This window comes from Staurois parvus, unplaced genomic scaffold, assembly GCF_062004578.1.
Source record: "Staurois parvus isolate SC_StPar_1 unplaced genomic scaffold, SC_StPar_1.0 ptg000288l, whole genome shotgun sequence".
Taxonomy (NCBI): Eukaryota; Metazoa; Chordata; class Amphibia; order Anura; family Ranidae; genus Staurois; species Staurois parvus.
In genome coordinates, this window is record NW_028318084.1 from 2,915,369 (window position 1) to 2,928,053 (window position 12,685).

Consider the following 12,685-nt stretch of genomic DNA (forward strand, 5'->3'; position numbering starts at 1 on the left):
GTTAGGTGAGGGTGGGGTAGGCTTCCCTGAAGAGATGGGTTTTGAGGGAGCGCCTGAATGTGGGGAGGGAAGGCGACAGTCGGATGGATTGGGGCAGTGAGTTCCAGAGGATAGGGGAGGACCTGGAGAAGTCCTGCAGTCGTGCATGGGAGGAGGAGACCAGGGAGCAGGATAGAAGGAGGTCCTGTGAGGAGCGAAGGGTACGGGTAGGGTGGTACTTGGGGATCAGGTTGGTGAGGTAGTCAGGGGCAGTGTTATGAACGGCTTTGTAGGTCAGGATTAGAAGTTTAAATTTGATGCGTTGGGCAATCGGAAGCCAGTGGAGGGAGAGGCAGAGGGGGGTGGCAGAGGTGGAGCGGGTGGTGAGGTGGATGAGTCTGGCCGCTGAGTTCAGGATGGTCTGGAGCGGGGAGAGCCTGCACTTGGGTAGGCCAATGAGAATTAAAAACTAACCCTCTCTCTGATAGAACTGGCAAATCTTACCTTCAACACAATTTGTAAAACAAAAAGCTGTAATCCAAACCCTATATTTTCCAAACTTCATATCTTTACAATGAGCAGTAGATACGCTTTATACCAGTAACGATTGTGCATACAGTAACTTAAGAAAAGTCGCTAATAAAAACATAATCGACATACGACAAGTAAACTGTAAAGCAAGTTATTATGTGGAACACATGCCTTTAACATACAACTTTAGTTAAGCCAGACAATAACAATTACAGTATCACCGAGGAAACAAATTCATAATCAAACATCTGTTGATATTATAAAGAGAGACAGAGTGGACAAAAAACGGACATTATATCCTGTGCAAATCAATAGAGAGCAGCAGATGCGTATGCTCCAATTAGTACATGTGTTTTGTTTTATGTGATATAAAGGAGAAAATAGACTTTTATCCCCATTAAACAAGGTCACAGTGAAATTTACCTAAAAGGATTACCCATCCTCACAATCGGATTTGTCAAAATGCAAACAACAAGGCAAAAGTTGAAGGTGTATATTCCTAGGAACCTTTCAGGTTAGCACAACTGAGTGATGGACTCATCTGGTTAAACAGGGACAGAACATTTAGGAATATCATGGCACTCCTACATAAATCCAATTGCATTCAAAGTAAAATCACTATCTAGAGTAGAGCTGTCTGTGTGCTGGTATGTTCAACTTCATCTTTTTCCAGTTATCTCTAACGATTGACTTGTGTACAACCAGCCTATCAGGGTCTGCCACGGCGTCCGATCCGGCGCTTGCGCGGTTTGCTGGCTTGCGCCGGGCTACGGGCGCTAGGTCCTGGCCAGCCGTGGCGTAGGGGAACTCGCGCATGGGCACTGGGTGCCGCGGGTGCGTGCTGTATTTATTCTCCCTCCAGATTCTCCAGCCCAGAGCTGGAGAATCGGAGGGACCGAAAACTAAGCAGCGATAATTTACCTCTGCTTAGTAAACTGATCTTTTACTGTAATCTCGCGAGATTATAGTAAAATCAGCCGTTTTCCAGAGTTTGTAGACCGTTCTCCCTTCGTTCGGAGAACTGCTTCATAAACTGCATTCACAGGAGAACTATGTTCTCCGAGAATGCCGGAGAACTGAGCAGCGATCTTTTACCGCTGGTTCATAAACGGACACGTAAATTGTCCCTAGTATGTGTATGTATGAATGTAAGTTAGGGACCTTAGATTGTACTCCCCTTGAGGGTTAGGGACTAATGTGAATGTACAATATATATGTAAAGTGCTGCGTAAATTGATGGCGCTATATAAGTATCTGTAATAAAATAAATAAAGTGAATAGCCCCCTTTTAACAAAAATGTGATTATTGTGCGCAAGACACCTGAAAAGAATTATTTTTTAACAAGAATCAGTTATGTTGAATAACTTATTTAAATCTATAGCAATGCATATAAAACATACAATATAAGCAAATTTCCAAATACTTTTCTGAGGGCATTGATCATTTATATTAAAACACAGTGTGAAATCACAAACAAAAGAACTTGTGAAGCTGCTTACCTTGAAGCGGTTGATCAAATCATAACGTGTAAGTAATTCATAAAAGATGAACTTAAGTGCATGATCGCCACTAGCATCATTTAGTGCAAATACATTAAAGGACCACTTGTCAACATTCTGCAAGAAGGAGACACGATTGAAAACTCTATGTGGACACATACAGATGTACAAAAGTATTTGCATCAAAGCTTTCTTATTACAGTCTTGCAGATACTCAAATGAAAAGGGTTAAAAAGTCTAAACTAAAAATAGTATTGTACAGTATATTATGGAAATGTAAACCAGTCCAGCCTGCATGCTTAGGAACCATGGGGGTTTATTTACTAAAGCTGGAGAGTCCAAAGACATGTCTCTGCTCCTTCAGCCTCCTGGGATATTCCTGTTACACAAGGCTTCAGGAGTAGGAACACACAGGCTGGTGGAGGGAGCTGAGCACATCACTTGGTGCTAGCTGTCTGAATTTGGAAGACTGAGGACCAGTATGGCACTGGACCAATGCTGAGATACTCAAATACTCAAACAGATCTCAGTAGGACAATGCTGGATTCACTCAGCAGGTGAGTATGTGATTTGAGAACAATGCTGCAAAAAAAGGTAAGAAGGGTTCAAGTAAGTGAAATGTATGAAACATTTAGGAGTACAGATCCTGGCCTCGAACAGCTGCACATTGGCTGCACCATCAATGTCAGTCTTTTACGCAGGCAGACTTCCCGGAGTCATGATCCATGGGGGTTTATTTACTAAAGCTGGAGAGTCCAAAATCAGACTCCCTTCTGCATAGAAACCAATCAGCTTCTAACCTCAGCTTGTTCAATGAAGCTTTGGCAATGAAACCTGGAAGCTGATTGGTTTCTATGCAGAAGGGAGTCTGATTTTGGACTCTCCAGCTTTAGTAAATAAACCCCCATGATGTCGCTGAACCACACCAATGCCATGTGGTAAAGCAGAAGATTCCAAATGTTGCAGGAATACACTCTTGCATACAACTAGCAATTTTAGATTGAGGGGTGGGAGGCTACCTATAGATCGTTAGTCATTTTTAATTGAAAGGTCCGTTTTAGATGTTGTTATAAAGTATCACTGTAGCTAATTAATACATGGAAGTGACTATTGGTAAGGCTTTATCTGGGCTTCAAATGTTACCCCTAGTAGGAGGTGGTGTTTCCCACATGTCTGGCAGTAGTCCACACATTATTAGGTGGTGATCATGATGTAATCTGCTTGCCTTTCCACCTCAACCAATCAGAGGAAGGTTTGTATTCATTGATAAAAATACAAGGCTTCCTGATATTGATACTTGATATTATTTTAGGAAAGGGATGGGAACTCATCGTACTGCTGCCGATGTAAAGCCCTGTATGCTGTATGTACCTGATGCTATATACAATTAAACAGTGCTGACAGCCCTTGCATTGATTAGTAAAGTAAATAGTTTGTTTGGACCAAGCAGGCCCAAATGATCTATTTAACCTCCCTGGCGGTATGATTCTTTCCGATTTTTGTGCTGAAAGCGGTACCATTTTTTTGCATGGAAATATGTAGTTTTTTATTGTAGGCTGTAATTTTTAGGAATAACTCACTGAAATCTGTCCGAACAAGAGTCTAGTAAACATCCCGGGTAGGATAAAATTTGAAACACGAAATCATCAATTATAATTTAATAAATAATCATAAAAAATAATATAATAATAATAAATTTAATTCAATAAAATAATCAAACCAAAAACACTGAAATTTGAAATACAGAGGCAAATTTGCACATCGCTAAGCAAAGTCGCAAAATTGTTTTCAGTGTCTGATGACGAATTTCCCCCACGAATCATTATCACTCAATTCTGCAAGTGGTTCTGATTTACTATCGCTGCTCTAAAACTGCTTTTGACGTAAAGGGACGCTTTTTGGACGCCATGGACTTTTCTAAGTTTCCAGGCAGAAAGAACATTCAAAATGCAGGCAGGGGACAGGACAGAGCAGTAGGGACAAAATGTATGTGAAATGCATTGAAACAGCAATGACAGCAAAAATGACATTTTTTAAAAATTTCAAATTTCCCGCCGTACGTCCCGACGTCACAGGGACCGGAACACAGAAGCCGGATGCTGGCATCGGCTGGAGGAGATGGCCGAAGATGCTGCAGGGGACACATCGCGGGAGCGAAGGACAAGGTAAGTGCTGCAGGGACCCCCAGAGCAACGCCGCATGGTAAGCCCGAGTGTAGCTCGGGGTTACCGCTTTTGGTATAGAACTTTTACCCCGAGCTACACTCGGGAATACCGCCAAGGAGGTTAAAGTCATAGTTTATCTGGAACAAGGGCGGACTGACCATTTGGAAACTCGGGCACCGCCCGTGGGCCCGGGGTCAGTAAGGGGCCCCATGATATGCCCCTGGTACCTTTTTTATGGGCTTTTTTGAGTTTGGGCAAGGACACAGGGGCCCCATGATCCCCTATTGCCTGGGGGCCCCATCAGTTGTCAGTCCGCCCCTGATCTGGAGTTAGGTTTTAAGGCTTATTTAAAGTCATAGTTTATCTGGAGTTAGGTTTTAAGGCTTAACTATGTCACACAGAATAAAATGTGTATTTTTACAATTGCATTTGATGTTACAGAGCTGCTTCAGGCTCTTAAAGGAACCTGACCATATTGCTGGGATCCCCCCAAATGCCTGAGTCAGTTGTTCCCACCCCCTCTCCAGCCTGGCACTCCCGTGAGTGGCAGAGGGGAGAGCAGTGGCTGACAGTCATTGCTCTCCGCTTGGAGAACTGAGCAAATAGCTGTCCAAACCTGCTTGGCCCTATGTGAAAAAGTAATTGCAGTTGTTGCCGCCAAGGTTGGCACAACCAGTTATTAGCTTTTGGGGGCAATCAAGCATTTTGGGATAACTGGCAACAAGTCTTTCACATCACTGTGGAGGAATTTTGGCCCACTCTTCTTTGCAGAATTGTTTTAATTCAGCCACATCGGAGGGTTTTTGAGCATGCATTGCCCATTTCAAGTCATGCCACAGCATCACAATTGGATTTAGGTCCAGACTTTGACTAGGCCACTCCAAAACCTGAATTTTTTTTTTTTAAGCCATTCAGAGGTGGACCTGCTGGTGTGTTTCGGATCATTGTCCTGCTGCATAACCCAAGTGCACTTCAGCTTGAGGTCAAGAACCGATAGCCAGACATACTACTTCAGGATTTTCTGGTAGAGTGCAGAATTCATGATTCCATCAGTTATGGAAAGTTGTCCAAGTCATGAAGCTGAAAAGCAGGCCAGACCATCACACTACCACCACCAAGTTTAACTGCTGGAATGATATTCTTCTTATTAAATGCTGTGTTCAAAACGTTTGGGGACAATCAAGATGTTTTTTGGTAAATGTGAAATGAGCCTTTGTGTTCTTTAGATGATGTTCTGGGTTATTTTATGACCTCCTGGATGAGTTGTCATTGGGCTCTTGGAGTAATTTTGGTAGGTCAGCACTCCTGGGAAGGTTCACCACTGTTACATGTTTTCTCCATTTGTGGATAATGGCTCTCACAGTGGTTTGCTGGAGTCCCAAAGCCTTAGAAATGGCTTTGTAACCCGTTCCAGATTGATACATACCATTTACTTTGTTTCTCATCTGTTCTTGAATTTCTTTAGATCGCAACATGATGTGTTCCTTTTTTAGATCTTTTAGTGAGCTTCACTTTGTCAGACAGCTTTTATTTAAGTGATTTCTTAATTCAACAGGTCTGGCTGTAATCAGGCCTGGCAATAGAAATTTAACTCTGCTTCCCAAAAGAATGGGTAAAGGGGGGGGGGAGGGAATTCCTTCTTCACATAGGGCCAGGCAGGTTTGGACAACTGTTTTCCCCAAATAAATTAAATCGGCATTTTAAAACTTCATTTTGTATTTACTTGGGTTATCTTTGTATAATGATACAATGTGTGTTAAGTGTGACAAATATGCAAAAGAAAAAACAGGAAGGGGGCAAATACTTTTTTTTGTTTTTAAGTGCTGGGGGAGCTTGAATCCTCTACACATTTTGTAGGCCTTTCCTCCACTTCCTCAGAATATATAAAAAGGTATTGGTATAGATATATTACATATTCATCCAAAAAGCTGTTAAAACATCTCGGTGAGGCACAAAGGTACACAGTGTCTATTTTAGAGGTGCAATTCTGTCCTGGATCACCACATGTCACTTTCCCCCAATAGGCAACCAGTATATGTGTTTCACCTTATCCATCATGCTGTAAACTATAAATCTAAGTATTACATTTGCTGTCTCAATTATAACTCAGATATATATATATATATATATATATATATATATATATATATTGTCTTTGAACGGATGAAGCGAAGAGAAGATTGCAGATAAACAGGTACAAATTATGTAAAAGGATTTGTTTCATTTCTTTGTATCACATGAGGCCAGTCACTTCACTGGGTATATGTAATGGTTTTTCAACCATTTGAAGATCACATTTGGAAACTAAGTAAAGAAACATGCCTGCAAAACCCCAGATACTGATAATATACTTATGCCTGGAGCCTACAGTAAAAAGTTAGCTATTAAGAATATTAGCCTTGTCCCCCCAAAATTACTGTTCACAGGGCTACCAAGAGAACAAGTTAAAAAAAAGACAAAAAACATTTTTTTTCATTGGTTCCCATGGGAGCCTTGTGAACAGCAATTTTGGAAGGACAAGGCTAGCATTCTAAGATCAAATTTGACACTGCCAGGTGTCACTTTAAGTGATTTGTCATATTTCACATGACTGTCATATGCCTTTAAGTGTTCTCTATATATTGTCTCTGCTCCTCCCTTTCCTCTGGTTTAGTTAATTCTGTATAGATAGCCCCCTCTTTTTCCCAGAAATGCATTGCAGCTTCTAGCCTCATGTCATGAAGCAGGTCACATTATGATCTTTTGACCTATCAAATGTTTATTGTTGTAAGATTCTCTCAGTTTATGGAATAAACGTCACAAGATCTACAAGATATCATCCGATTGAGTCGCTGACTGTGGTATTCAACTGAGATTGGAGTCATCGCTATCTCATCACAACTGTAAGTTACAGAGATCACACTTTCAATGCTTAGATTGGAGAGACAGAACAGGATTGTTTGGTGACTCATTAAAATTTTGCTATGGGGCCCAGTGGGCTGTAGTTATGCTCCTGCCCACATACAGTATAGTAAGTGTAGCTTTACAAAAAGTGTTAGCTTCCTAATTGCTTTGGGGTTAGGTTACATGCTAGTTTACACACAATTAATGCTTAGCAAATGATTCATTTCAAGATCCGTGGGATTAGATTGTTTGTGCCTTGCACATGTAATTCTGGAATTGAGCTGTTTTCTACATGTTTTCAAAAACATATTAGCAGTGCTGAGGTCAAATCAGCCCATATTTAGAGTGCATAACTTACTCTTGTAGCACTACCCTCTTAGGGATTGATGATGAATTTGGGTCCCCCTGTAGTCCTGCACAGCCAGTCATTTAGCATTTTTGACACCAGCTCTCGTCCATAGACAGAAATCAGTCCTTGAGCTTTTCTTTTGTTAATTTATTAAAGGGATTAGAACTTGGATAGGGTAAAGGGTGTATAGGGTGCCCAAGAGAACCAAAATCTGAGGACAACGTCCTGAACTATTCACAGCTTTTCTTCTCTGTCACAATCTCTGTTGAGGTGCTAGTCAGCAGCTCCAGTTGTACTACCACAGACCCTAAATGAACTTCTCTTCACCCAGCAATCTAGAGACTTTCAATTCTGAGTAGGCGATCTGGCTTCTGTTCCTTTTAAATGGGTAACAGTCATTAGCAGGGGGCTAATCTGGTTTACCACCAGAGTGCTCCTTCCCCTATCCTCCCAGGGGGTGTAGGTGTACTCACTTAGATCCTCTCCTGTACCTCTGGCTGCTGCTACCAGGCCTATCAGCTGGGTTGCTCCTTCCCTGCTGTACAGGTGCTCCTCTCTCAGGGGGCCATTGAGTCCAGAGTTTTTCTCCTTCCCAGCTCCAGGCTTACAGGCAGGCCCAATCCCACTAGGTCTCCTGGCAGACTTCTTCCTCCAGCTTCACATCTTTTTACTCCACACTCCTCTCCTACCACCACACTCCTGCTACTGTACAGGCTATTTTAAGGGAGGCCAAGCCTCCTGTTGGAGATTGGCTGAGGTCTCTCAAGAGTGTAGCCAACCACTCCTCAGATCCACCCACTGCCTCCAAGTGCCTCCCTCCAAAACCCTTCAAGCAGGGGGAAATTTCAGAGGGGCTAGCCTGCAGAGTCTCTCAGTCCTGACCAGAATTTGTCCCCTCCAGCTGTCTTGCCTGAGTTGCTAATCAGCTCCTAACTAACCATTAGGGTCTAGCTCCCCCTAGCTCAGTGTTTCTCAACTCCAGTCCTCATGGACCCCCAACATGTCATGTTTTCAGGATTTCCATTATTTTGCACAGGTGATTTGATCAGTTTCACTGCCTTAGTAATTACCACAGCTGTTTGAGGGAAATCCTGAAAACATGACCTGTTGGGGGTCCATGAGGACTGGAGTTGAGAAACACTGCTCTAGCTAAACTAGGAAGGTTCTACACTCTCAATGTAGCCAGTTGTGTTACTATTTTGGTCCTCATCTGTTTTCTGGTTGCTGGTCATGAATTGCGAGTCTGATAAGCACTGTGATCATTGCACTAATGAACAAAATTATTAAAGCATTAGTACTGGCTGCATAGCTAGAAACAGTGCAGAAAAAATATAGGGAAATAATGATTAAATATTGCAATAGTAACCTTATGCTGTACACTTAGAACCTGCATATTAAAATAAAAATGTATGATTTTTGAAAACGAGGTGAAGGCTCAAATGTAGCAAATGATTTTCCCCATGCTGCAAACCACAAGGCTGTAAGAGGATATCTGACATGACAAAATCAAATAATGAAGTCCAGATAATCTTTTAAACCCCTCCTGGGCTACAAATATTAAATATCAGAAGGTGTGTGCTATCTCCTGGATTGCTGCCTGTTATTTCCAAAGAAAATAATGAAATAAATCCTGTGAAGGGACTCTGCTCTTAGCCGTAGAAATCTGCTTTGATTTTGTATGTGCAAGGAACCCACCTAAGTGTTCCTAAACTTGGGCTATCAATTGTTCCTGCAATCTAATGTTGAGCAAGCAACCACAGCCTGTGTTAGAGGGGTTAAAGATCTGACAAATTTGTATAAGCCTAGCCAATCACTAGGGAATTCGCCCAATGCTGTGAGCTAGGGAAGCTGATAAATATTTGGCAGAACCCTTCTACTGTATTCTGTCTGCAGGGATTCCACGCAGATGGGGAAGCCATCCTTAGGCTGATTCCGATTTCCTGCAACCAAAAGACTGGCATTGCCAGCTGCCAACAGAAGTGGAGCTACACTTGCTTGCATGGGAGAAGAAACCACTAGAACCATCATGGTTGACCTGGAATTCAAGATTCTATAGTCAAACATACACTAAAACCATCACTCTGAAAGAATCTTATCCTGCTTTTCCACCTTACTACACAAGGGGTCTATTCAGGGAAGTTGCCAAATGTGTTTAAAGCTACAAAAGCCTCCTAAGGTAATTCTTCATGAACATTATCATTTATTTTTAATTAAAAGGCAACAAAACATTAGAATAATCAGTGGGGTCTTTATTTTGTTATGGCTTCTTATTGTAGCACTACCCCTGGAGGATCCATGGTAATATGCCCAGGTTCCTCTTCCCAGTAGTTGCCCCACAGCCAGGCACACATGCACTTTCACTCTCTATCTCAAGAAACGGGTTGTTGGTTTTGAGGGTTTAATAAAGGGTTGAACTTGGATGGGGATTGGGGAAAGTAGGTTACTCCAATAACTGGCTACAAATAACTTGAGGACATTAAACTTGCTTCTTGCAACTCTGAACACTGTCCCTGTGTAGTACATAGTGGGCAGGGACTGCAGTACAGTATTGTGGAGGTTAAGCCTTCCCCGGTGAACAGTCCAAACAACTGGTCCTTCACAAGGAATGGAATGACTATGCTCTTCGGGACGAAACGTCTTAGCACACAAGAGGAGTGCTGGTGATATCTCCCTGCCTGTACTCACAGAATGTCTCTGGATAAATGTTGGCCTTCCACCAGTATCCTGCAGGCAGCTTCTCTCAATTGTATCAGACTAGAATTGGACAACATGCCCTTGGGCAATCTTCAGCAGCAGAAAGTGGCCCCAGGTCCTCCAGCCTCCCAGCTTGAGTCTCCACTTGACAGGCACATGTCAGATTGCCCAGGAAGGGTAAACAAGTTTCCTGGGCGATGATCTCTCTCTCTCTGGAAGAAGAAAGCTGCTCTCTGCTCCAGGGTATTTATGCATTTTCACAGAATCCTCTGGGTCAGACCTCCTAGGGATTGGCTGGGGCTACATAAATATTAAGCTTCTGATTGGAATGCTCCCACCTCTATTACCCAGAACTCCTCCAGGTGAACAGGGAGGCACAAACAATCATGCAGCCTATAGAACATAGACCAGATCAAACTAATGGAACCAAACTCCACTGGTAATAGTGGGCTAAACTAAATTTTCTTACACTAACACTTAGCTATAAACCCCAACAGAATTCCAGCCTCACTACGTACAATGAGCCAAACTAAATTTGCCTAACAGAACAGATTACCTCCTTAGACTACAATGGGCCTGAACTAAATTTACTAGCACCTGACTAGGAGGGTGCTACACTGCTACTGTGCTTTATATATAAAATATAATATTTGGAGAAAGACGTTTCACCTGTTAGTAACCTTATTGTTGCCACATTCAATGTACAAAATCTTCAAACTAGGAATGGTTTCAAATATGTTTTTATCATGAGACAAGCTTCAGAAAGTCCAGTCTCCTAACATTAATTTCACTTTCAACACAGAAAAGCAGCATTACATCAATTCACATCTATTATGTTCACTTCATGAATGATACCTTTTTGACAGTCAAAATTCTATATATTTGTACAAATGGCCCATTTACGGAAAAATCACAGCAATTAAGGTGTCAGCAAACCCTAACAATAAAATCTAATTTTGTTTCTTTTTTTTCTGGTAAATATAGCTTGCAAGGTGCAATGCTATATGTGTTTGAAAGGGCCAAAAAAAAACGATCCTCCCAGAAATCCAGTGCTGTGCTGTTTCCTGTACACTTTGCAGTTTTAAAGTGTTACCAAACCCAGGACCCTGCATTCACTATATCTGGTCTCTCACAGTACACAGAACGTGGAAATGCAATTATTTTAGAAACTATAAACTGTTAAATACCTTTTCTCATCAGCAGTTAGAGCAGTCTTGTGACTTCTGTCAGTGTCCAGCAGAGCACTGGTTAAAGCTTGTAGGAGGAGTTTTCATTCTGCTGTAGGAGGATGCAGAACCCCTGACCTATGCCTGGAATGTGCTGATTGGCCCTGTGTTAATGACAAGCACTCTCCCAAGAAAAAACACCTCTCTAGCAATACACACCAAACTGAGCATGTGCAGTGTGTCTCCATGTCAGGAGATAAGAGGGGGAGGATCATAGAAGTCAGGATCAAACAGCCTTTTTCCGTGTTGCCTGTTCCATAGCGAGTATAACAAGCACACCGGTACATTACAGCGTAAACAGACTGATTTCAATGTTGTGGGTTTAGTAACACTTTAACTTAAACTATGTTATCTGAAAGCATATTTGGACTACAGAACACCACACATCATGTTATGGAGAAGAGGAGAGAAGAAAGTGTTCTATATTTCTAAAACACTTCCTGTCCTAGGATGACAATGCTGTTCCTGTACAGATGCAGCACAGTTATTACTATGGAACACCTGCACCCTATGTTAGGTAGGTGAGAAGAGGGGAAGGTGTTCTGTACTCCTCACACATCTCTTGTCATATGTCAAACCTGCTGTTCCATAGATACAGAAAACTGAGTTAGCACTGTCACCTTAGGACAGGAATTAGATATAATCCCCTACATTCCCAGCATGCCTCAGTTTTATATCAAAGCAGTGCCAAGAGCTAGACCATAAAAACAGATAGGTGGAACTGGTGTCCCTCAATTAACTTGAAGAAAATGATTGTGTACAAAAAATGTTTTCTTTTTCGTTCATTGACCACTTGCTGTCCCACCACAGTACATTTACTGCAGGAGGGTGGCACACGCAGGCTCAGTCACGTGTGTATTTATACTATATTGCCCAAAGTATTGGGACGCCTGCCTTTACACGCACATGAACTTTAATGGCATCCCAGTCTTAGTCCGTAGGGTTCAATATTGAGTTGTCCCACCCTTTGCAGCTATAACAGCTTCAACTCTTCTGGGAAGGCCGTCCACAAGGTTTAGGAGGGTGTCTATGGGAATGTTTGGGCAATATAGTATAAAGAAGAAGAATGGTCAAACATTCCCATAGACCAGGGGTCTGCAACCTTTAAGACATAAAGAGCCACTTGGACCCATTTCCGAAGGGAAAAAAAAGACTGGGAGCCGCAAAACCGTTGCAACATTTATAACAAATCCGACACTGCATATATTGCAAAAAGCACTCTGGTCATGAAGGGGGTTTAAGGGCCCAGTAAGCAAAGGGTTAATCAGGGCCACAGTGTATCTTCATAATCACAATCATAGCCTTAGGTCAGTGGTGGGCAACCTTTTTTTTCAACTGAGCCAAATCTCGCCAAAACC

The 12,685-nt window shown here is 42.1% G+C and overlaps 1 protein-coding gene across 3 annotated transcripts in view; it reads right to left on the reverse strand.

Moving 5' to 3' along the window:
* Positions 1–12,685, reverse strand: part of LOC149458313 (dual specificity calcium/calmodulin-dependent 3',5'-cyclic nucleotide phosphodiesterase 1C-like) — a 298,681-nt gene that overhangs the window by 247,154 nt on the left and 38,842 nt on the right. For all 3 annotated transcript variants that reach the window (XM_089682402.1, XM_089682404.1, XM_089682403.1), the window contains exon 4: positions 2,011–2,127. In XM_089682402.1, coding sequence (XP_089538528.1) covers positions 2,011–2,127 — 117 coding nt within the window. The remainder of the gene's footprint in view (positions 1–2,010; positions 2,128–12,685) is intronic.